At 58.5% G+C, this 24,404-nt stretch overlaps 1 protein-coding gene and 1 long non-coding RNA gene across 18 annotated transcripts in view; one reads left to right on the top strand and one right to left on the bottom strand.

Annotated features, from left to right (window-relative positions):
- Nucleotides 1–548: 548 nt before the first annotated feature.
- Nucleotides 549–9,245, bottom strand: LOC125702377 (uncharacterized). Its single transcript, XR_007380534.1, has 3 exons — nucleotides 9,080–9,245; nucleotides 4,592–4,715; nucleotides 549–3,163 (listed from the first exon to the last, which is right to left on the bottom strand). It is a non-coding gene; the product is annotated as an uncharacterized LOC125702377 (long non-coding RNA).
- A 254-nt stretch (nucleotides 9,246–9,499) lies between these two features.
- CACNA1G (calcium voltage-gated channel subunit alpha1 G) overlaps nucleotides 9,500–24,404 on the top strand; it is a 107,795-nt gene continuing 92,890 nt past the window's right edge. For 12 of the 17 annotated variants that reach the window (XM_048964831.1, XM_048964832.1, XM_048964827.1 and 9 more), the window contains exon 1: nucleotides 9,501–10,071. In XM_048964831.1, coding sequence (XP_048820788.1) covers nucleotides 9,830–10,071 — 242 coding nt within the window. In that variant the 5' untranslated portion in view covers nucleotides 9,501–9,829. Of the gene's footprint in view, nucleotides 10,072–24,404 lie in introns of all 17 variants that reach the window. The other 5 variants (XM_048964835.1, XM_048964833.1, XM_048964834.1 and 2 more) reach the window with 2 other exon arrangements.

Raw genomic sequence — 24,404 nt, 5'->3', positions numbered from 1 at the left:
CTTTCAGGACGTTCCAAGGGGCCTTGCCAGGGCCTGGGTACCGGGCCAGGAGAAATGCCTTTGAAGTCGAAGAGGAATTTTGCACCTCATCTTGTGAATACTTTCTGTGCTTGTGAAAGAAGAGAGTTTGTTTTGTTTTTTGTTTTTTTTACACTGAAGTGTTTCTGGAAGCCCAGCTGCAAACTGCTGCCTTTGGCAGATGCTTTTCATTTCTTTGCTTTTCAGGTTGCTGTTGTTTTCTAACTGCACACCTTTGCTGCAGGGATTGATGTGACTCCTGAAGTGATGCTCCCCATCCCCACAGTGCTTGGAGCAGATCGGTGCATCCACCCCACACCGACACTTTGGGGACCTGGAGGTGGCCATGCCCATGGTGACAGTTGTCCCCAAAGGGCAGAGGTGTGGGGTGCTTTGCCATCCCGTGCCATGGGCAGCAGGTGCCTTTCCCTACTCCCTGCTGGGTGTCGGCACGTTTTCCTCTGCAGCCACTGGGCAGAGCTGTGCTGGGAACGGGCTGTGAGGACAAACTGGGCTGAGCAGCCAAAAAAAAAAAAAAAAAAGAAAAAAAAAAGAAAAAAAAAAAAGAAAAGAAAAGAAAAGGAGGAAAAGCTCTCTGTGACAAATAAACTCTGCTGTGGCACTTGTGATGCTGTACTTTGTGCGTGGGCAGACATGGGGTTCACCCTGGGGCTGCACGGCACCCGTATGACTGCAGGGCACAGCAGTGCATCCCATGTGCTCCATGGGGAGCGATGCAGCCCACCACGGCCCCATGGGGTGCCCACAGATGCAGCACCTCTGTTGCCTGTGGCGTGCTTTCCTGTCCCCTTCCTGCACCCTTGGGGCTGCGGTTCTGTTTTAATGAGGCTTTCCCTCTAATTAACATTCTCTGGCTTTGCCATCCCTTTTTATCCTGGTGTTGATGTGACATCAATGCAGAGAGGCTGCGGAGGCTGTTTGCCATCGGGGATGGCGTGGCTGTGGGGGGGCAGCAGGACCCCCACCCCCTTCTGGGGCTCTGTGCTGCTCCATGTGTGGGTGGGCAATTAGGCAACACCTGAGCACCCAACTGCTGGTGTCTGAGCAGGCAATGAGCATCAGTGTGAGCTGGGTGTGGAAGGGCAGGCTGGGGGGCTGTAGGGGTGCTGCTGTGGAGCAGGTTTGCCCTTTGCCTGTTCCAAGACATCCCTGGGGCCATCGCCCCATGTGGCACTGAGTGGTCCTGAGCAGGTGCTGTGGCTGTGGAGCGGTGCTTTCCCTGCTGGTGAAGGGGAGCGTGTGCTCAGAGCAGGATTAGGCAGTGGTAGGCGGCCGTGACACGGCTATTAATCCTCTAATATGGTTTTGGTATTTACTGACCATGGTAACTATTGCATTAAATCTAAATTAAATGTGTGTTTTGGAGGCTTTACAGAAGGCGGGGGAGGATGTTTGCAGATGCCTGCACTGGGGAGGAGGGCTCTGCCTCCATGGAGCCGGATGGGCCGGGGGCTTTGGGTGCACAGAGGAAGGGCAGCAGAAGCTGGGGGCTGCTGGGTGGACCTGGGTGTGGGACCCGTTTGTGGCTGTAGGTGGCTGTCCCCACATCTCCTTCCTGTCCCCACCACCTGCGAATCTGGGACAGGCAGAGCCGGGCTCGCCGCAATTATCTGCGGATTAAGGCAGCTAATTTAGTTTGAGTTACAGAGAGCAGATTGGGTCGATATGTTGGGGTGAAGCACGGGCAGGAGGAATCAATAGGCTCTCAGCAAAGCAGACAGGCTGTGCATCCCACTGTGGCGGCTTCGGGGCCATAGCAGTGGGAGAGGAGGAGATGCAGAGCTCTGTGCTGCCAGCAGCCCCTGACCCCCCACTCCCCTCTGACACAGCAACGCGATGGGAGATGGGTCCTTTTTCATGGCTGACAGCCCATCAATATTTATAGCAGCCCGTTAAAAACGTCCCCCACATCCCAGATGAATCCCAGGGCCCTGGGCAGCACCTGAGCACTGCTTACGGTGGCAGGGATGTCTGTGGGGGGGGGGTGCGGATGCCATCGCCGCGGGGGGCTGCGCAGTGCTCAGTGCAGGTGCTGCTCGTGGCCCTGTGCTGGGCACCAGCCCGGGGATGTGTGTGTGTGTGTGCAGGGCTGCGGGCCCACGTGAGCTGCTGTTCCTCTCTGGGAGGAAAATAGGCAAGAAAAGGCATCAGCGTTTTGGTGAATGAATGGAAACTAAAGGCAGAAAGAAGGGGACAAAGCTATTTTCAGGCCCCTCAGGGGATGGCAGGGATGGCAGAGCAAAACCTTGCTTAGAAAGAGTAGACCAGGACTGAAGTGCTGGGCAGCATCCTGCTGTGATGGGCAGCGCTGCTGGGGAGGACGGTGCGAAGGCACGGCAGCAGCAGGGAGCAGCATTAGGAGTGGGATTAGAGGGAAGTAATTCACGTTTAATTTAAAGTCCTCCGCCTTTCTGTAATTTTCTCCCATATTGCTGTTTTCTTCACTAAGTGGCACATAGTTCATCTGTTGGCAAAACGAGGCCATTCCTGCATGCAGGCTGGTACTGGTGAGGGACAGGAGCAGCTCCTGGAGCTGGGCTGTGAGCACAGACCTGTCTGTCTGTCTGTCTGTCTGATTGTTTCTTCCCCCAGGGCTGTGCACATTGAACTTCAGACTTCTTCCCTTTGTTTGCTGCCATTTATCTATAATTTAGGATGGGTTTTAGTTATATTGTAATTGAGTTTCACGTGTCACAGTGCGTCTCAAACAGAAAATATAAATATTTAACAACTCCACTGGTAATAAAGATTCACATTCTCCTCGTTCTGGTTGCCAGCACATGAATATTCGGCATCATGCTCCGTGGGTATTAACTCCATTCAGATTTATCTCCGCTTATGCAGTATAACATTAATGACAGATAGAAGACAGATATGGAAAGAATGAAATAAATCGCCCCCCCCGCAGCACCACCGAGGCCGTGCGGTGCCATCAGCCCCGGCTGAGCTCTCCCGTGCTTCTGCCCTGCCGTTCTGCCCTCCTGCCCGGGCTGGGCTCGATCTGCTGCCTGCGCTGCTGAAAATGCAAAGTGCCGTTTAATTCGGAGCTGTAAGGACAGCATCCCCATGACAGCTCCGCCGGGATGTTTTCGGTGCCAGGAACCCGGAATCCATCCCAAAGTACCTTTAAAAGGGAAAATGTCAGGTTTGTCTGTAGCATGACAACGAACCACCTAGGAGCAGTGACATCAGCACCCAGCTCGCGCTGGGGCAGTGCCTACGTGGAACGGGAACATCTGCTCTCTGCTGGAAGGAGAAGGAAGATCTCCTCATCAGCATTAAATTTAAATGAGCCATCCCTCATTTTCACGCCTCTGCGGCGCTCGGGCTCCTGCAAAGGGGCGCTCGGGTTTGGCGGAGGCTCGGCACGAAGGCGGCCGCCTGCAAGGGAGCAGCGCTTCTCCTCCCGAGGCTCCCCAGCGCATCAGCGGGGCCGCCTCCCGCAGCACCTGCGGGAAAGCAAAGCCACAAGGAGCCCCGGATCCCCGCCGATGTGTCGGTCAGTGAACCGCGGCCCCATCGGTGCCCGGTGACGGCAGTGCCGTTGCGCCCGGAGCCGCTCGGCCACCAGCTTCCCCCGGCATCGCGAGCTGCTGCGGCGTGCTCCACATTATTCTTAATTATATTTCACTTTAAAGGGTCATTAATTACAAAGATTTCCCAGCAGAGATCTTAAAAAGAAAGAAAAGAAAAAAAAAAAAAAAGAAGGGAAACAATAAAAAATCTCTTCCACATCAAGGGCTGTTGCTGGGATGCAGACACCGGTGGCGAGGGCTGTGGGAAGAAAACTGGCACAGGAGGGGCGCCTTTGTGAGTGCCGCCGTCACTGGCAGCACCGGTGGGGACGGCCCAGGTGCTGAGCGGCTGCAGAACAGGGACACGTCCGTGTCCATTTAATATTCTTTTGTTTCAAAACCGTTTGGATCATTTGCACCCCGACCAGCGGGGGAAGTCGTGACTTCAGCACGAGGAAAGGGCTGCGGTGGACACAGTGCCCGAGACCCTGGGGCCGTGACAGGGGTGGGACATCATCACCTCTATCCCACATAGCACGGTAGGGTGAGGTGGGGCATAATGAGGTTCACCTGCAGGCCCCCGCCCCCAAAACCACCACCTGTCCCCTATTAGTGCTCTCCAGGTGGTGTCACACAGTGCTGTAGTTCTGCTCCTGCTGCCGCCCCCCTGAGTTGCTCAGCGTGGGGTGAAGGCATCCTCTGGCTGTGCAGGTAGGAGTTTGGGGTGATGCTTCTCCTAGGGGTGGGGGAGCCTCCTGTAACTGCTGCGTTTGGGATGCGCAGGTGGGAATGCCGCTGACTGCTTCTGCGTGCTGTTGGGGTGGAGAGTCGAACACTGCCCTTCTGGAGCTGCTCAGGAGGGCTGCAGGGTGGCTCATGCAATTTGCACGGGTCCTCTTTCATGTGCTGAGTGAGGGCTTTGCAACCCAGAGCTCAGATCTGAGCCCTGCAGCCCCCCTGTTGTAGCAGCCTTGCATTCTCTCCCAGCCCAGCTCTGCACCCCTCCTCTCTAGGATCACCCTGACCAACTTTGGTACCTTGTTGTGTTCGGGGAATCTGGAAGCGCTCCCAGCACTGCTGGGACCAATGCCTGTGGGCATCCCAGTGCTGCACCGTGCTGGGGGATGGCCGACGAGCGTCTCATTTCCCTCTTGTCTGTTCCTGTCAGACAAGATTTGAAGATTCAATTACAGTGGGAGCGCTGATAGAAGTGTTGCTGGCGTGCTGCTCGCTCCTGGCACACGTGCTGCATGGGAGCCAGATGAAAGCATAGAGCTATGCGGGGGGGGGGGGGGGGGGGGCTGTGGGGAGTGAGGGCTGACAGATCCAGGGAGGAAAAAGCAAGAGATGCAGATTTTTTGGGAGGTTTGGGGCAGGTTTTGGGGAGGCTTGGAGGTGTGCTGTGGCCCCAAACCCCTGCTATGTCGCACTGGGGCATCCGTTTGGGATTGCAGCACTGCAGCTGTGTGCATGTGGCCAGCAGAGGTTGTTTGCCCAAAATCCAGCCCTGTAAAGTGGGGGTCTGCAGAGCAGCACTGAGATATGGGGCTGGAGGCTGCTGCACGTGGGGCTCAGCATGGTGTGGTGCTGTGGGATGCTGGGCCAGCTCTCTGCACAGCCCACGAGCCCAGAGAGCCCACATCAGGTGGGGCTGTCTCAGGCAGGCAGCAGCAGAAGGCTGCATTTCAGCTGGGATTTTTTTTTTTCCCTTTCTGAAGGCTGTCTCTTCCTTGAAAGCTGTGTTTTGTACCAGCACTTCAGAGGAAAGTGGGGAAAATCTGGGCCGTGTGCTCTTGGCTGGAGAGCTGCAGCTGCTGCTGTGTGTGTTGGCTGCAGGTGCTGCAGAAATTGTATAGGGCCAATGTCCAGTGCAATGCTGGTGTGAGTTGTCTGGGAGAAAAGATGGTGAAGCAGCAGGAAAAACTCTGGTACGCCCTGCCACTCTTAGTGCAATGAACCTGTTTGTGTTTTGTGTCTCTGTGCCATGTTTGGGCTTTGGGGCCGAGGGCCTGGGTGTGGGGCTGCACTCCAGGGGGGACGAACCCACAGTCCCACACAGAGGCCCGTCTCTGTGGGCTGGTGTCCTCTTGCTCCTTCTGAGGGTCAGATATGGGATCTTGCTGCTAACACACACCCTGCCCGATGAAGCCTTTAAAGAATGATTCCCTTCCTTCTAAAGTAATGGCAGGCGCTAAGGAAAGCGGGACTTCTAAAGGATGAGGGAGGGGGGCAGCCACGGAAGCTGCTTTCCCCATCAGTCACGCTGAGACCCGCTGCCCCAGCTGTTCCTGCAGCTCACAGCCCCCTCCGTGCTGGGCCCAGCCGTGCCCAGCGGCTCCATGCTGCAGACGCAGCACTTCCAGCACCCGGCCCTTGGGCACGGCTTGGGCACGGATTGATGGCGTAGCAAAAAGTGGAGGTGCAACCATTGATCACACGGGAAAGTGCAGCTCATCAGCCCAAACTAATTGCTCCCCAGCCAGAATTATTAATTCTGCTCCGTGCATCAACAGGACGGCGATGGTCGCGCTCGGTCCCTCTGCGCAGCGGTGCTGCTCTGTGCTGTAGTATATTTTCCCTCCAACTACTTGCCTGGCTCCTCTTTTAATAAAGATCAGGAGAGATAATAAAAATATTCATTAGAAGAAAAGACGGAGCCCTGCCTGTAGCCTCCTATACTCTCATTGAGTAGTTGCTTCTCGCAGCCCTTCCAGGTGGTTCCCAGCCTTGGGGTTTGGGGTGCAGTGCGGGGTGGCGAATGCGGGGCTCTTGGTGGGAGCTGACCTGGGGGAGAGACGAGTGCTTTCACTGTTCTGAGGTGTGAGAGGAGCTTTGTGTCTCAGCGTGATTCAGACCTGAGCTGGATGCTGGTATGGGTTCAATCCAGCGCTCCCAGAACCGATAGAAATATTATCCCCTCTTATTAAAATCACCCGCAGCTACTGCAGCTCTCTGTCAGCAGCCTCACAAACGGCGTCGCGTCCTCGCAGGGCTGGAGCCTCTCTGTTGGGGCTGTCTTCAATCCGCCTCCTGCTAAAGCAGTTGCAGATGTCGGCTGTTCCCATTCCAGCTCCACGCAGCTCCTGTATGGCTGACTGCGGATCCTGTGGTGAGGCTGCTCCTCTGAAGCTCCCTATTGACGTGGAGCATCGCTCACATGCTTTTCCTAGAAGCACCTGTGAAATGTGGTGGGTTCCTCCAGAATGGTCACGGAGCAGCAGAGGGAGGACTGGGCTGGGGGCTGTGGCCTCCTCCTGTCCTTGTGATGGTGCACACCCCCCGTCCCTGTGGGCGGTCTGCTGGAGGATCTGAGGACATGGCACTTCCAGCATAAGGCTGGAGAAGACCTCCAAGGTCACCTGGACCAACCCCAACCGTCCCCACCAGGCCCACTAACCACGTCCCCCAGATCTGCTGTCAGCACAGCCGGTATGACAGCACAGCCCTAAGGCGGCCGCTGCCCGTCCCCACCTCACCCCATCGCTCTCCCCTGTGCTATCTTTGGTATAATTAGGAGGCCAGGGCTGTGTGTGCGAGGGGAATGTGACCTCAATAGTTTCTTAGGCTGTACTGAAATTTCTTCTCATTTGCATCCTAAGTCCCTCAGTGTGCACCTCTGCTTACCGGGGTCACTTCTGCTGCTTTCCATGCTCCTGGCCGGGCTGCAGCCACGTGCCCTCCCCTTGCCCTCCCCTCTCCTGCTTCACACTGGCAGGGTGTGAACGGTGCCCAGGTGATGCTCAGGGATGGGGCAGGACCTTGTCCTCACTGTGGGCAATGGCTCTGTCGGTGGTTTCTGTTTGTAGGAGTTGCTCTACAGAAGGGGGGTGTGGGGACGGCAGTGAGCGCCACTGCCCTTTTGCCTGCTGTAGCACGCAGCTGCCCAAACCCTGCTGTGCTGCTGCCGCCTTCATCCTCCTGATGCTCAGATGTTGCCTTTCAAAGGGAGAGGATACGTGGCTCTGCAGAGCCTTTCTTCTTTTTCCGCCCTTGCTGGAAGGAGAGTGCTCTTTGAGACAGGAAGGTGCGCGTGGTCTCTTGTGTGTGATGTTGGGTCCCTTTATAGGGCAGGTATCTCCTAAAGCAAAGTGCTTCCAATTCTCACGGCGAGCGTAATTCTTGAAAATGTATGCAATAAACAAAATGAGCCAAGTGTAATTAAAATGGAGACGGCGTATAATCTGGTAACCCACTTACAGGCTCAAAGCCTCAGCTTTTAAAAAAATGTTTGCTCCCAATCCATTTAAATAAACAGAATGACACAAAGGCCATCTGTATGTTACTGGGGTACAAAGAGAATAGGATCAGAAGCAGCTGTGCTGGGCTGGACACGGGTAGCTGGGCTGTTTGATCTGAGGTGCACCTTGCCATGCGAATGTGAGCGCTGTGTGCATGGCAGCAGGCTGTGCTTTGCAGGGGCAGCGCCATCCCATCCCCTCCTCAGAAACATGGGGAATCAATGGAGCCTCTCCCTTTGCTGTCCACGCCTCGGTGACACGTGGGCCTGTTGTGCCCGTTTGCCCTGGGCTTGCAGGGGGCCGCCCTGATGGTGCACAGGGCTGCAGGGTTCGCACCCCCTCCCCCTCCCTGGATATCATCTCACGATTCTGCAGCATAATTCTGGCTGGCCCTGATGCTGTGCCAACAAACATGTCATTTGTCTGGGCTGGACAGCACGGGCTGTGAATCCAAGATCGAGTGTGCTGCTGGGCCAGCGGGACCCGGACCAGAGGGGCATTTGGGGTGAGGTGAGCGCTGTTCCTCTGCTCCCATTGCAGGCGGTGTGGGGCTGGATGGAGCTGCTGGCGGGGGGTGCTCGTGTGGACGCGATGTGGAGGAAAGTGACATTGAGCACTAAAGGAAAAGGGGTGAAAAACGCTGTTTTTAAAGATTCGGGATGCCTTAAGCACGGAGAGCCCTGGCACAGCCTAGGGAGCTGCAGTCATTCGGAGCGATTGGCGCAAACCCCCCGCGGGATGGATGCTCGCGGCGCGGTGCCCGCCGTCGGGGCCGGCTCCCATCGCACCGGCAGAGGGAGCTCCGGGCGCGTCCTCGGTGCGGGGGTCTGGGGGAGCTCCGCCGCTCCCGAGGTGCGGCTCCCCTCGCTCTGCGGTCGGGGCGGTGCCCGTCGGAGCGTCTCTGCCCCAGCGCGGGGCTCCCCGGTCGGGCCGGGTGGGGGTCATGGGAATGTGCCGGAGATTGGGACGAGCGGGGACACGGCGGTGAACCCCCCCTCCCCGAGCCCATCCCGGTGGCGCTGTGTGTGTTCGGGGACGGTGCGGGATGCGGAGCGGGGAAAACGGAAGGAGGCCCTGGGCCCTGCAGCGGGGCGGGGGTGCCAAGGCAGGGCTCAGAGCTGCGGCCGAAGGAGGGCGGGGAAACCTCCGGAGGTACAGGGGCTGCACGCTCCTCAGAGCGGCTTCTGCCGCCCTCGGCTGCTGCCACCTCCTCTGCCCTCTCGGAGCGAGGAGGGGCGGCGATGCGATTTCCCGGTGCCCCGCATCCTCCCCCCCCCCGCCGCTTACCGCCTTCCCCTCTCCTGGAGCTGCAGTGAGTCCCGCCGGGCTCTGCCTCCGTCTAACGCCGCGCGGGACGCCTCCCTCTCCTCCAGTGCTCCGCACTCCCGACCCCGTCCCAGGGGAGCGTCACCTCCCGACCCCTCCCCCAAACCGGTGCGGTGCGCCCCGTCCAGCCGCGCCGAGGGAGCGAGCTGCCCGTCCAGCTGTGCCGCCCTGACGGACGCGCGCGGCGGCCAATGGGAACGCGCGGAGGGGCCGGGGGTGAGCTCCTATTGGCCGCGGGAGGAGGAGGAGCCGGGACTTGAAGTTGGAGTGAGGGATCCAGCTGTGCGGAGCGCACGGCTCGGCGCGGCCGCCCGCGGGAGCATCCTCCGGCGGCAGCAGCCCCGGCCCGGGCAGATGGTGGGGCGCGGAGGGGGCAGGCGCAGCCCCTAAGGCGGCCCGCCCCGAGGCTCGGGGGCAGCACCGGGAGCGGTGGGGGGCCGCCTCTCCGCCGCCCGCCCGGCTCGGGCCCCCCGGAGGCACGGCGAGGAGGAGCTACGGAGCCCGCAGCCGGCAGGGCAGGCCGAGGGGGGCGGCCCGGCCCCGGGCCCGGCGGGGGGTGAGACAGCGGCTCTCCCGGTCATGCAGCCCCGCCGCTGAAGCCGCCCCGGCGCAGCCCCCAGCCCCCCGGCCCCGCTATGGCCGCGCCCCTCTAGACGCCCCCCCGGCTCTCCCCGCGTTGCCCCGGCCCCTCCCGGGGCCGCCCGCCGGAGGATGGACGAGGATGGACCGCGAACGGCCGACGAGGAGCCGGAGCCGGGAAGAGCCAAGACTTTCATCCGCCTTAACGACCTGTCCGGGGCCGGGAGCTGCCCGGGGCCGGGGGAGCGGGAGGTCGGCAGCGGCGATTCGGAGGCGGAGGCGCTGCCTTACCCGGCGTTGGCCCCCGTCGTCTTCTTCTACCTGAGCCAAGAGAGCCGGCCGCGGAGCTGGTGCCTCCGCCTGGTCTGTAACCCGTATCCTTTGCAGGTGCGGCGGCGAGGTAAGAGCGCGGCTCCCCGGGGTCCCCTGAGCGGCTGGGGAAGGGGCTGCTCTTCCAGGGGGGGCCCTACCGCGCTGTCCGGCCGCGAAGTTTGCCAGGGTCGGGGCTCCCCGCCCAGCGCGACCCCCGGGCACGGGAAGCCAGGCTGCAGCTTTTCCCCCCTCCTCATCCACCCCCCGAGGGGTCCCGACCGCAGCGTCCTTCCTTGCAGGACCCTCCTTCCTCCCTGACCCCGTTTCTTACCCGTTTCAGGCTCTCCCTGAGGGTTTTAAGGAATCTACTGGTGGGGGGGGAGGGGGCTGTTCAGGGGGTTGGTTTGCTGCTTGGCTTTGGGATCCCTAAATAATTCACATCCCTCCGGGCGGGGTTCACGGTCCCCCCCCCAGCCCAGGCTGTGCTCGCAGAGTTGAGGGGTCGGGCAGGGCAGGCAGTCGGGGTACCCCCGGCTACGTGGGGGCCGGGGCTGCTGCTTGCTGTAGCCCCACAAAGGCATCCAGTCTCCTTCCAGCTCTGTTTTGCTCTGCGCAGGCTGTGTCTGAGCTGCTGTAGCCAACTTCAAGCTTTCAGAAACGGGAAGGGGGGGAAAAAAAAAAAGACAATAGAAAAACCACTTCTTGCCGCGGTCTCAGTGCCTGTAAAGCAGCCCTCGGAGCTGAGTTGCAGCTGGCACACGGTTTGTAGCAGAGCGAGCGTTTTGCCATCCCCGAACTCCAGCTGCGTTTATTATCTGCAGAGACAAAAAGCAAACTGAGATAAAGCAGCTTCTGGCAGGGATGGTGCACGGGAGCCACCTCCGCCTGCTGGATGGGAACTTAGTGGGGCCGTGTGGATGGGCAGAAACCCCACATGTGGAGCAGGAGAGGCCTGGGCAGAGGGAGGATGTGTTATATGGCACAGAGGGCCCCAATGTAAGTCTTGTGCTCATGGGGACTGTTGGCAGGTCTGTGGGGCTGAGCTCGGGACCAGTAGTGAGGGGCTGCTGGAGTTGTGACAGTGCTGCACTTGGGCTGCAGCAGTAAAGTGTCTGCTGGGAGGGCTGCCTCCTTCCCAGAATGTCCCCAGGAGGGGAAAAACAAGATTCTCTTCCCAGTCCCAAACGCTCCCTGCAGTTTCCCCCAGATCTCTTTTGTACCTGCGAAGCAATTGAAAGCTGAGTTGATTTCAGCACCTCAGGAAATCTGGGAACTCTGCGAGGCGTTCTTCTCTGGGAAGAAATAGCGCTGGCCGGCTGCAGGGCTGTGCCTTCTCGCCTCCTCTGACTAACAGCGTTCATGACAACTGACTGAAATCTGCTTTGAAACTCTCCCTTTTCTCCCTCCCCTCCTAATGGTGCTGTTTGGAAGCAGGTGTTCACACCTGCGTGCTTTTGGCTGGCTTTGCTGCAGCCCCTCCCCTCCTCCCTGCGGTCGGGGCTGGATCCTGCCGTGTGCCCCGGGGGACCGCAGGCTCCGTGTGAGGAGGGAAGGGGCTCTGGGCAGGGGGTGCCCGCATCCCATCCCTTGCTGCGTGGTTGAGGTGCAATTAGGCAGAGCAGAGCCCTGCCCATCACTTCAGCTCTCTGCATTCCAAGTCCTTTGCTTGCTTATGTATTTTTTTTTTTTAGGTTTTTCTTTTCATAGTTCTTATTATGCTGGGTCAGAAAAGCGGCTCTTCTCGCACTGTCATCTTCTAGGAATCGTGCCTCAGTGCTAAAAACATCCACTCGTGTCACTGGGAGGTCTTTGTTGCCACCAGCTGCTCTGGAGAGGAGCAGCAGCGCTGGGGTCACGTGGCTGCACAATCCCTGCTGGCCCGTGGGGGCTGACAGCTGACGAGGGGCTCTTGTTGGCTGCCTGTGGGCTCTCATTCTGCTCTCACCTGTCTTTGGGTGAGCTGAGGGCTCTCATGCTCGCCCTTCCCGATGTCCCCTGCTGCCCCTCAGCCAGGTGATGGATGGATGGTGTGGTCGTGTGGGTTGCTGGCTTGGCACAGCCATGGTGCAGTTTGCTGTGTGCTAATCCAGCTGATGGATGTGGGGAGGGATGCCAGAGCTGCTGCCTGTCCCACTGCCCCCATGTCCCCAGGGCTGGCCTGTCCCGGGGCTTTCCACATCCCCATGCACGGGGAGCCGGTGGTATGCTGCTTCTGTCCCCAGTAGGGACAGGGCTGTGGCTGATGGGCTGTGTGTTGGACTTTTCCACCCTGGTTCAATGTGGAGCATCTTCTGCCTGGGCAGTTGCTTCTCCCTGGCTGATGGGGGGACCTGTGCTGAGCTCCCATAGGGCAAGAAAGTGATTGTCAAGTTTGTTCTGATCCAGGCATTGAACCTTCCAGAGCACCAAACCTCAAGTTTTTAACCTCAAAACTCACAATCTCTCCCCATTCGCCCCATTGTGGTCTTGGGCTGACAGCCTGGCCCCAGGGAAGGGGATGGAGTGGATGTGCTGAGTGGTCGCTGCTCTGCACTGCGGGCACCGGGGGCAGGCAGGGGTGCTGGGGAGAAACGGAGCCTATGGGGGGGTGGGGGAAACCAATTACTGGGGTTTCTCTTACGACATGAAAGCACTGCTGGGGAGGGGAGGACGAAAGGCCGCAGCAGGGTCTGTGCCAGCCTGCTGCTGTGGGCAGAGGCGAGGCTGTTTCCTGGGGGCTGTGCCCCGATTGAAGAGCGAGGATGGAGGAGGCGAGGCGGGTGCCGCTGCCCAGCATGGGATGTCTGTGTGCCCGGCGGCGTGGGGATGTGCCTGGGCTGCGCGGGAGCTCTGAGGGCTCAGCTGTGGAGCGGAGATAAGGGCCGTGTGGATCTGGGTGTGCTGAGGCGGGAGCACAAGCAGCGGTCTTTGAAGTTCAGCGCGTTTGTGCAGCGCTTCGCTTCTGGATTTAATGAACTGGAGTGCTTTGTTTTTGAGAGGTTCAAACAGAAAGAGATGTTTCGTTGGGTCAGAGAAACCCACAGAGGGGTCGGAATTGCTCTGCTCCACCTGAGCCCGCGCTCAGCCCAGTCCTGCCGACCCCCACAGGCACCGGGACGCTGCTGAGCAGCCTCTGCTCGGGGTGGGCAGCACGGAAGCCCCCAACCCGCGGCTCCTGCGGGGTCGGGGTTGTGGTCTCGCGTCCCCCCAGGCTTCGGGAGTGAAAGGGGCTGGGACGGGTCGAGCTGTGCTGGGTGGGGATCTCAGGGAAAAGCAGGACCCGTCGCCTTCTAGCAAGGGCAGGCCGAACGTGGGTTTTATTATTATGATTATTTTCCCTTTTATTCCCCGCTCCCAGGGGACAAATAGCACCGGGCCTCATCCCCGCCGCGCGGGCAGCGCTCCCCGCCGAGCTCCTCTCATTGCCGCCCCGGAGCGGCGCCGCGAGCTCCGATCCCAACCCGGGGAACGCGCGCATCCCAACGGGGATCTCCGGATCCATCCGGTGCCGCCGCTCCGCTCTCTCCACGTGCGTTTTTACAGAAGATCCGTCGTCGAATTCCCCCTTCCAGGCGGTTGTGTCACATCTGGAAGTTTGTGTAGGAGTTTATCCAAGCGCTGGAGTAGAGCGCAGCTTTTTCTCATTTAAAAATCATAGGCTGGCATTTCGAGCCTGGCTGGGGGAGGGCTGGGGGGGCCGTCTGCCAAAAGGAGACTGGAGCGGAGGAACCGTAATGACTTCCAGAAGTTCTCTTTCTTTTTTCCTTTCTTTCCCTCCCTCCCTCTCGGCGCGCAGACAAAGGGCCGAGCCCATGCTGTTATGTCATCCGGCGCGGGGTCCCGGCTGCCCGCGGCACGGCTCCGCTCCCCCAGGGGGAAACCCGCAAAGCGAGGAGAGCCCAGGGCTCCTCCGGGCCGCCGCCAGTGGGGCTGCGCGGGGCGGGCGGCTCCCGGGGCCGCTGCTGAGCGCTGCGGGGCTGAGCGCCCGGCACCCCCCGCTGCCCGTGCCGGGGACGTCGCGGAGCCGTCGGGCGCTGCGCCCTGCCCTGCTCGGTGGCGTGGGGTGTTGGGGCCGCTCTGCAAACGCCCGGGGTTTTGTGACGCGTAGAAAATGCTCTGCTTTCTTCTCCCCCCGCTCCCCTGCAGATGTTTTGGCACCGTGCTGAAAAATACTTGCCTATTATTTTTGTTTTAAACGCTGCTTCGCTCTTTTTTTCCTCACAGAGAAAATCAGGTTTGGGATCTCCTGGGGTTCTCCAGCCCAGGTCTCTCTTAGCTCACCGTTTTCATATCTGCTGTTTTGCTGGGAGGGAGAGAAAACTTCTCCCCGCAGCCTCCCCAGTGGCTTTTTCTCTCAGACTGTGCCATCGCTTTCCCCTGCAGAGCCCTCAGCTCTCTGTCCCATGCACGGGGTTTGGGGCAGTCATGCTGTGGCCGGGTTGGAGGGCTGGGAAGCCTCCCTGCGGGTTAAATTTCCACATAATTAGGAGGGCTGAGTGTTTCTGGGCTCGTTACGAGGCCAGGCCGTGGCTTTTCCTCCCCTGGCGGTGGCTGCGGTGCGCCTTGGCTTTCCGCTCAGCAACCTAGATGTGAAATTTTCCCTTTGCCTGGTGATGCACGCGGAGGTTTCCCCCAACCTGGGCTGGCTGCACCGAGCTGCGGCCTCACAGCCAGGAACCCGGCCTGGCGCTAAGGGAAAAAAAAAGAGGAGGAAATTCTCATGGTTTTATATAACCGAGTGAGTAACAATTGAGCGTGCTTTGGGATGCTTTCACATCTGCTTCCTACCAAAGCCTGAGCGAAGAGGCTTCAAGCGGATGGAAAAAAAGCACATTTTTCAGGCGAGATATTTGCTGGGAGAAAGTTCTGAGCTGGCTCCTTGCTTTTTGCAGTGCGATGCTTTGTGCAGTGCTGGGAGCTGTGCTGTGGCCCCGTGCTGAGGCTGTGCGCATCGAACCACAGCGTTGTCTGAGCTGGAAGGGACCCTGAAAGGCCGCCTGGTCCCACTCCCCTGCAATGAGCAGGGATGCTTCAGCTCCATCAGGTGCTCAGATGTGTGTGAAGGGCACAGAGGTGTCAGGACTGGCCCTCCACACATGGATGGCAATGGGCTGTGGCTTGGCTCTGCTGTGGGTTTGGGCAGGGGCTGAGCCCTCAGCACACGTCCTGTTGGATGGAAGTGCTGCTCCTGGGGCTGTGCTTGTCACTCGTGCCCTGCTCCATTGGGGTATGCACTGGGAGCAGGGAAAGCCCATCCGCAGTGCTTGAAGCCCCTGGAGCGGGTGATGGCAGAGAGCTGGGAGCTGGGCAAAGATGAGCTCATAAAGAAAAGGGGATTTATTGGCTGTAATCCAGGCTCTAGCCTCACACTCGCAGGGTTCCTGTAGCAAAGCATCCTATCTATCTGTCATTTGGGTCTCTTCCAAGAGATTTCCCCTGGCAAATCCTCCCAACCCACCTTGGGATGCCCCCAGTGTGCCCAGGGCTGGGAGGGGGCTTCGTGCCCATCAGTTTGCAGGATCTGGGGCCAAATTGGGTCAGGTCGGTTCTCTGTGTGTGTGGTACCAACTGCCTCTGCTGCTCCTGGAGCGTCAGTGGCTGCAGCAGTCCAAAGCAGCGCCCGGACGCTGTACAGGATTCATTAATGATTTGTTAATTCAATTAGAACATGATCGTTAACCTCTCGTGAGGATGAAGCTCCCTCCTGCGGGGCAGGGCTCGCCCCCACGCCCGACTCGGTGCCAAAACATTGATTTTGTGTTGAGCTGACAGCCACGCTATGCAAACAGAGATGTTAACTGGGAGTAAGGCTCATTTTTAGCTCCTGGGGGCTCCTTTTCACCCCGGAGCTGCAGGAAGGAGACGTTCCCTTTGCTAAGCCCTGGGCGAGGCTGCACTTTAAGCACCCTCTACTTCGGCATTGTCTGCTAACAAACAGCACGAGGACCCGCGTCTGCCGGTAGGCGCGGGCTGTTTGCTCCCGGGATCCGTCCCGTGTGTGCAGCCCGGCTGCAGCGCTGCTGCCTTCGCTGGAGTGCAGAGCGCCCTGTGAGGATGATGGATAACGGGGCCTCGGGTGCCGCTGGGTTCATGCTTATTTGGGCAGACAGGGAGGAGGGGAATTAGATTAATATCTGACTTGTGGCTGCTACTGTATGTGGCTATTGACTGATCTGGCTTCAGAGGAACATAAATATGTCTTGGGATACGCTCGTGAGGCTGCAATCAGCGGGGTCATGGCGCAGGTCTGCCTCTTTGGGTCAGAAATCTGAATTCCTCTGACCCGGGACCTGGCTGTGTGCACATGGGGATGTGATTGCTTTTCGCTGTGAGTGTGCAGCATGAATCCCACAGGGCTGTGCCTCGTGTCCATCCCAGGGTTGTTTGTGACCCCCGGACGCTCAGTGCTGTGAATGGGTCCAGCTCGGTGCCCTGCTGCTGGAGCCCTTTCCAGGGAGAAAATGTTTGGTGGCAGTGGGGCCGCAGCTCATTGTCACCTCTCTTGTGAGCGGTGCTGGGATGTCTCTGAGCTGCTGAGTCCCGTCTTGTCCCCAGTCTGTGTCCCAATGGCTGCCTGTGCCACCCCAACCACTTTGCCACAAAAAGATGCTCCAAAAGCGCTGCTGTGACCCCCCCACATCCCCTCCTTTTGCCTCCCCAGCCCCTCGATTCCCACCTCGGGTTTTTACCATTGCCTCTGCACCCCGTCAGGGGCAGGATGGAGCCCGGGGACTGTGTGTGCGATGAATCTATTCGAGGAGTTGTGATCCCTGTGCTTCATTTTGCAGTTCAGCTGGAAAGATCTCGTTTCCAAATACACCCACACAGCACAGCGCAGGGAAGCGGCAGCAGAGCTGCTGGGGGGGGTGGGGCGGCGCTGGGGGGGCAGCGGGGCGGGCAGGGCTCAGTGCCAGGCGCTGGGGGCTTCCCCTGCTTTTGGTGAATCCCATACAGAGCGCTCCGCTGCCTCTCTTTAGGGAGGGGAGGCGATACCCTGTGTGCTGAAGCTGCATCTCGAGGTCATGTCAGTGTCAGGCTGCACCCGTGGAGGGCGGCTGCTTTGCTGCTGAGCAGGGGGGAGCACCCAGGAGGAGGGGGTCTGAGAGCAAAGCTCTTGCACTGAGCAGAGGGAGTCAAAGCTGAGCCCAGGAGTGAACGGGGGAGCAAGGCAGACTGGGTATGGAAGAAATGCAAAGGCACAAAAAGGTGCTGTGAAATTCCTCTCGCGGTGACCTTTGAGCCCAAGCCATCTTCCAGGGCCGCGCTGTGTGATGGGAGGGGTGCTCTTGCTGGGCGGCATGGGAACCTTCCTGCTGGTGCCATCTCGGGGTCTGCGTCCCCCCGCTGTGGGCTCTACTGGTGTCCCTCGGTGTGGTGGCAGCGGTCACCCGGTGCTCGTGTCGCTGTGTGCTGCGTCCTTCCACCGAGGCTGTTGTGTGATTTTTTTCCATCCCCGTGCAGAGGCTGAGCTCATACAGCAATATTCCCCTAGCCAGCGCCGCTCCTCTGGAAGCTCTTGGTCTTCCTCAAACCGTGTCTCTCAGCCAGACACAGACACGACCTCCCTCGGCACCGGCTCCATAGCACTGTGATTGTCCCCTAAAACCTGCAGCCCCGTCCTCAGGGCTCACCCCATCCGGCACAGGTGCCAAACGCTGGGAGAAGGGGACGTGGTGGCACCGCAGTGCTCGGCCCAGCAGGGATGCCGGAGTGCTGAGCTGTCTGCACTGCGGTCAGAGCAGAACTTGGGTCAGGAGGGAGTGTGGAGGATGTGGCCGCTGAGTTTACACGCTCCCAAAACCACCTCGTGGTGTTGGTTGGGTTTCGCTGTGTTTGTTTTATTTTTTTTCCGTCGCCCGCTGCTGGCTGCACCGGCGGAGAGGTGAAGTTTGTGGTCGAAACAGTGGAGGTTCCGGGAAATATTTTGCCTTGCTCGTGTTGTTGGGTTTGGTGCTGTTCCTCTGGCAGTGGATGAAGGCGGTGCGACGCGGCCGCTTGGCGCTGCGCTGCAGTTCCCTGCCTGCCAACGGGGAGAGCAGCACAGAGCCTCTGCGTGGCTCCTTTGAACCTTTCACTTTTTTCTGCCTGTTTTCTCCAAGCCAGGACCTCGCCATTCCCAGGCAGAGCCCACTTCTACAGCCCTCCCTAGGGGGGGATGTGGGGGGGGTTGCCTTTCCCTTTGGTTTTTATAGCTCTCCACTCCCAGGTAGCTCCTGGTGCCTGCTGCTGAGTGCAGGGCAGAGGCAAAGCTACGAACCGATGCTTGTGGCCCCCTGTGTGTTCTTTCTGATTAAAATCTTAAATTCTTCCGTTTTTGACAAGATTTGGGTTTTCTCTGCTGAGCCAGGGAGTCTCTATGGCAACAGCTAGAGGCAACTTTTATCCCTAAGCCATTCCATGTTGCAGAGAGATGGGTGCGTACGTGAGCACATGCTGACAGCTGCTTGGACCCCCAGAACGTGGGGTGGTGAGCAGGGGGAGGTGGCACCGGTCGCAGTGCAGTGCAGAAAGTGCTGGCTGTGTGAGGATGAGGGATGGGGCGGCGCTGCCCCCCGCATCAGTGGTGCCTCTGAGTGCAGGACTGAGCCGTGTCACCACCATCCCTGGGTCCATCCATCCCCGTATCTGTCCGTCCATCCCCTGTCTGTCCATCCATCCCAAGGCCACAGTGGGGTTCCCCGCTGGGGTTTGCTGCACCCGGGGGTGTTTAGAGGCGTTCTCAGATGCTGGCACTGTTTGGAGATGCAATTAAAACCTCAGCCTTTCAGAAGAGTCTTGCGGAATGCAGTAGAAAGGAAGCCAGCTGGACTAAATGGAAACCTCATAGGTTTTTGGAGTAATTTTTAGAATCTTATGCTGTAGGTCTTTCTAGAAAGACACAGTACCACTTAATAATGTGTTATGTTCCTATACATTATATTTAAGTTGTGCTATAGTATTGTGTAGGAGGAATCTAATTTTCCATTACAGGATAATGTACCTTTCTATAGGTTTTTGGTTGTGGGGATTTTTCTGTCCAATGGAGTTAAATAAAAAAATTATATCTTTCCTAGAAAGCCTACCAAGATGACGAGAAAATAATACCTTTAATTTATTTAATAAAGCATGTAAGTATTTTCCGCAGGGGTTTATGTGGCTGCATACAAACCTCACCGTGAGCTGTTGGGAAGTGGTTTGGGATCAGCGGGGTCAGGCGTGATGATTTGTAGCCAGGAACAAGGTCCCCAGCAGCAAATAGCCTGACCCCATTGCCTGTAGTGCTGAGTGTCCTGTATGGGGCTGCTGGGGGTGTCACTGTGCTGTCACACTGTAATGTGATGCACAGATCCCCGTTGCTGGGATGCTCTGCTCAGGCGGGGCGGGGGGATGCGCTGAGCAGCGTGTGGCCGAGTGCCTCCATCTCCGCTCAGAGCTGCCATCGCCGCAGCCTCGCAGTCCTGGGGACCTCAGTGGCATCTGAGAGAGAGGGGGGAAGCCGGTGGTCCTGGGAGGTCCCCAGAGGACAAACGCCTTTTAAGAGCCATGGCAACTAATCAGCCCTGCGTGGTGACATCCCTGCCATCTCCATGACGACGGACCGAACATCACATAGCAACATGTGCCTCCCGTACCCATGGAAACGGGCCGGGTGGGTTTTTAGCATCGCTGTGTTAAATCTCTGCTCTGGGTTTATCCTGAGGTGACCCCGATGGGGGCTGCGGGGCTGGGAGCAGGAATTGGGATGGTGAGGAGCTCCCAGGGCACAGGGCTGGAGGCTGGGGGAGACGTCTGACGGTTTGTCAGGAGAGCTGCAGGCTTTGGGGAGTGAATTGAATTGGTAATCTGATGGGCTGGGTGCTGTGCTGCTGGTCAGCAGGGCTGGTGGTCCCCAGTGTGGGGTGGGGAAGTGGCACTGTATGATGAGACCCCATCAAGGCCTGTGCACATGCTGGGGGCAGTGCTGGCACCACGTAGTTTCAAATTGTTGTTTTCCCAAGATTCTGCACCAACAGGCTGACAGTTGTAGGAATTCATTCATTTGCAGCTGCTGCAGGGCTTCCTGTGGATGCGCTCAGTCCTCCTTTGCCCCCTGGTGCAGACCTTCCACTGCAACCACATTGCCCCAATGCTTGTGAATAGCTGCCTTCTGCAAACTGCTGCAAATGAACACAGGTGCTGTGAGAAGGTTGGCAGTTTTTTGTTTTAAAGGATGTAAACTGAGCTAGCTGTGTTTTTCTGGGGGCTGAACTTTCAGGCTATGCCTTTCTCTTCCATTTTTCCCCACCTGGCTGATGTTGCCCGTGGGGCTGGGAGCCTCAGGTAGGGGACCTCTCAGCAGTGCCCAGGTCTTGCTGGCTTTATGCAGGCCTTGGACTCATGTGCTGTGCAGTGGGGCTGTCTGACCCAAAACACTTTATCCCTGCACATCTGTGCTGTGGGAACTGCTGGTGGCCCTGGCAACTAAAAGAATTGGGTATTTGTACATTTTTGCATCCCTTGGATGTTGGAGACCTCTGGACAGCTTGCCCTGGGTGCTGAGGTTCCTGTCCCTGCTGCTGCCTTCCGTTCCTCCCTGGCACAGGATGGATCTGGCATGTTGGTCCTTTACGTGTGTCTTATCCATGGCTGGCATTGGTTGTCCATGGCGGAGAACCAACCTGCAGTGTGGGGCAGCTTTGCACTTCCTGTGCCCGTGAGCTTCCAGAGCCCAGACGCCCCAGATCTCCCCATCTCTGACCTGACAAATCAGCTTCCAAATTCCAGCGTGTTTTATGGCAGGGCTGAAATCTTAGGGCTCTGTTCAACCATCAGCAAGCCTGTAAAAAAATGAAGGCAGGTAAGTCAGTGCAGGGCTTCTCACCACGGTGCTGCTTTGGGGAGATTCACCCCATGGGGCCTGTGGGACTCAGGCAGAGTGGGGCTGAGGTTGGGGTCACCCAGCACTGTGGGGCTCGAGGACAGCAGAGCAGCGTTGGCCACAGTGAGGGCTGCAGCCAGCTCTGCTTAATTCAGTGTGAAACCCTGCCATCATCTCCTGGGCTTTGGCTTGGGATGCTGCGAGTGGGAAATCACTAGAAGGAAATAATGAGAATTAGAGTGACTTCAAGGGCTGGGGTGAGGTGAGGGAAGTGGGGGCTACAGAGCAGGACGTGGTATGGCTCTTCTCGGGGTGTGTGTCCTTTTTTCTTCCTTTTCTTTAGAGGAATGCTCATTAAGGATGTAAAGGGCCTTGCTGTAAATTGAATACAAATGTACAGTTAATGCTGCCTCTCCCCAAGGCCGGTGGAGGTATTCTGGTATTTAAACGAACGGAGCCAAGGGTAAAGATCCAGGGAAAAAAAAGAAACAAGGAAAAAAGGAAAAGTGGCTCTAATTGAGGTGGTTGTTTGAACAGCGAAGACCAATTAATGCTCCTGAATCAATAGGACTGTGTGACTGAACTAATCCATCCGGGCTGAGGGGTCGGGGCGCAGAGCTGCCGTGCTGTGCTGGGAGCCAACCCAGGGCGAGCGGTGGCTGTGGTGCTGGCTGAAGGTTTGGTGTCTGTGCCCCGAAGGGCTGCTGCGAGCCGCTTATCTCCCAGAGCTCAGGGCAGCGAGCATCCATCCCTCTGCTGGCTGTGAGAGTGTTACTGGGCGGCGATCTGCCAGCGGCTGCTGTTGGCACCCAACGCGTTGTGCTTCTCCTTTGTTGAGCTTCCAAGTGGATGCGTGTGGGCAGAGCAGATTATTGTGTTAGCAGCGAACCCCTGGGAAGGGCTGCTCGCTCATTTCTCAGCTGCACCCTCTGTCCTGCAGCAGTGCCTGTGGGTGCTGTGGGAGCCCCATCCAGGGCAGCCTGCAGCCTCAGTCAGCGTTGGAGACCAAGGTGGGCAGGAGGGAGAACCATCGCGGTTATTACACGTTTTTTTGCACCGACCTGGTGCAGCATTTGCTGGTGTTGCTGGGTGTAACGCAGAGCTGATCCCCGTGCCGGGCTGCCTGCAGCTCACCTCGCACCAGCCCGGAGAGCAGAGCTCCTCCCCCGCCTCGCAGCTTTCCGGGTTAGGAATCCAGGACGATGCCGGCTGCGCTGGAGGAAGGTGGGGACAGGTGGTAAAACCTGCGGGGCTGGGAGGTTATTTCTGGCCGGGATCAGTGCCGCACTCCCTGCCTCCTTCCCACCTCCCACGGCCGCGGTGCAGCTGGGGTGCAGGAGCCAGCGCCCATCCCAGGGCTGTGTGCCACCGCGGGGGGCACCAGGCTCAGAAAATGGCCAGGAGCGTCGGAGAGCTGCCGCCGGCAATGCAGGGGCCGCATTGGCACCTCCTCTTTTCTGAGCTCTCCCTGCTGCCCATCACCTCCCGGTGAGGACTTGTGTGCAGGTTGGCTGCAGCTGTGGGCCGGCACCGGGCGGGCTGCTGGGCTGCAGGAGGGCGGCTGTGCGGAGCGGGCAGCAAGCAGCCCTGTGTGCCGCGGCACGGCCAGGAGCCACCCTGAGCAGCAGGGCTGTGGGAGATCGATCTCACATGGCTCCATGAGCGCTCCTTGCCTCGCTGCTTCGTGGCTGCTCCGCGGGAGCTGGCATGCGGGGCCTGCTTTTACATGACAGCTGCTGAGCAGATAATGGGGATGGGGCTGTAGCTGTGTGTGGGGTTTTGGGGTGGTTTTGGGATGGCAGGTCAGTTTGTGTTGGGGATCCTGCAAAGCATCACTACCGCCTTTAGTTGGAGCAGGAGTGCCCCAATGCTGCTGGTAGTGTGTGGGGTTAAAAAGCTGAAATATCTATACTGGAAAGACATGAGGAGTAATGGGAGGGAGCCAGCAGGGAGGATGGGGGGAAGGAGCACAGCGTGCTGATGGGTTGCTGCTTCTGTGTGATGCTGGGACCTCAGGGCTGGCAGCTCCCTTCTGCCCAAACCCTTCTTGTTAATGGATAATGTCAGCATGGGCTCAACACAGCTGCTAGGAGACCCAAGAGGTTTTGGCCTTCCTGGGAAGAAATGTGGGGCTGGAAGGGGAGCAGTGCAGGGGAAGCATGTCCTGGTGCGTGCATGGAGAGGGGGAGGCATGTAATGGGGACCCCCACCCAGAGGGCTGCCAGCCCCACTCTGCCTCCACACTGCTTCTGGGGTCTGCAGGGATCCATCAGTGCTGTGTGAGGTGTGGGGTCCCAGGGGGTCAGAAGCCCTGAGGACCCATCTTGTATCAGTGTCCCCACCTGCAGTGTGGGTGTTGCAGCGTCCCCTAGCACTGCTGTGAAATGGGGATTGGCAACTGGAAACTCTCTGCCTTCAGTCCCACACTTGTGACCTTCCTGATGCTCCCACGATTTTGCATTCTCTTTTTTAAAATATCAGTGTATCTCTATAACTTTTTCTTGGCAGCTGCTGCTCCATAGCACCCGCTATTTCCCCGGGCAGAGTTTGCCAGCAGAGCAGCCCTTCTGCTCCCCAGGGCCCCATAAACTGCATGGAGCCGATGGGGATGGAATGGGTCCGAGCTCAGCCCTGGCACATCCCGCAGCTTCATTTTCTGATTTAAATATCTTGCTTCTAATAATAACCCCAGGGAACGGGTTCACATTCTGCACAAGCTGTGTTGGAGGAACAGCCAAACCGCTCCGCTTGTCCCGTGCCACTGTGCGGCGGCTGCATGGGATGGGCTCTGCGTCCTCGCTGCTCTCATCTCTGAGCCACCCCCAGGGCCAGCTGTGGTTTTATGGGCCTGAGAATGGCTCCCAGGGCAGCTGGGCCCTCGGGGGAGCGTGGTCACGTCACTGCAGAGGAAGTGGCTCCCTGGGAGTGATGGCCCTGAGGAAGGGAAAGCAGCACCACGCGGCGTTCACACAGGGCTGGGAGCAGAGCTGGGGTGCAGGAGGGCGGCAGCCCACGTGCTTGGGATGTGTTTGGGGCTCCTGCACCTTCGGGTGAGGCTTCATCCCGGGAGGTGCCTTTTTAATTACTTACTTTATTTACTACTTTTTGGCAGAGATGCCCCTCGAATCCTGCACTCTGCTCAGTGCTTATGTATTTATTTTTTTCCCCATTTCTTTTGGACTCCCCCCCCCCCCCCCCGTGCCCATCCATGCCAGGGTTGCTGGCTGGGTTTGCTGTACGAGCAGTTGGTACCAGGGCAAAGGCTTGGTTGTCTTTCATTGCTCTCAGCTGTGAGCCTTTGTGTCCTGCTGCATTGTCCCCATTGCCTGGCGCCTTGAATCTGGCTGAAACAGCCAGGAATGGAACTTTTGGGAGGAAGATCTTCACACAGAGTGTGGGGAGGCACTGGAATAGGTTGCTCAAGAAACCTCGTGGATGCAGCAAGGGATGAGGTGACTGAGGTCCCTTTCCAACCCCAGCATCCACCATCCCTGCTCCATCCCCAGCAAAGCATCACTCAGTGCCTCCTGCTCCAGCCCAGCAGCAGAGCTCACCGCTCTGCACCGAGCCTTTGGTGCT

The sequence above is a fragment of the Lagopus muta genome, chromosome 18, assembly GCF_023343835.1.
Source record: "Lagopus muta isolate bLagMut1 chromosome 18, bLagMut1 primary, whole genome shotgun sequence".
NCBI classification, from domain to species: Eukaryota; Metazoa; Chordata; class Aves; order Galliformes; family Phasianidae; genus Lagopus; species Lagopus muta.
Note: the sequence above shows the minus strand (reverse complement) of the source record. Positions and strands in the feature narration are given on the sequence as shown.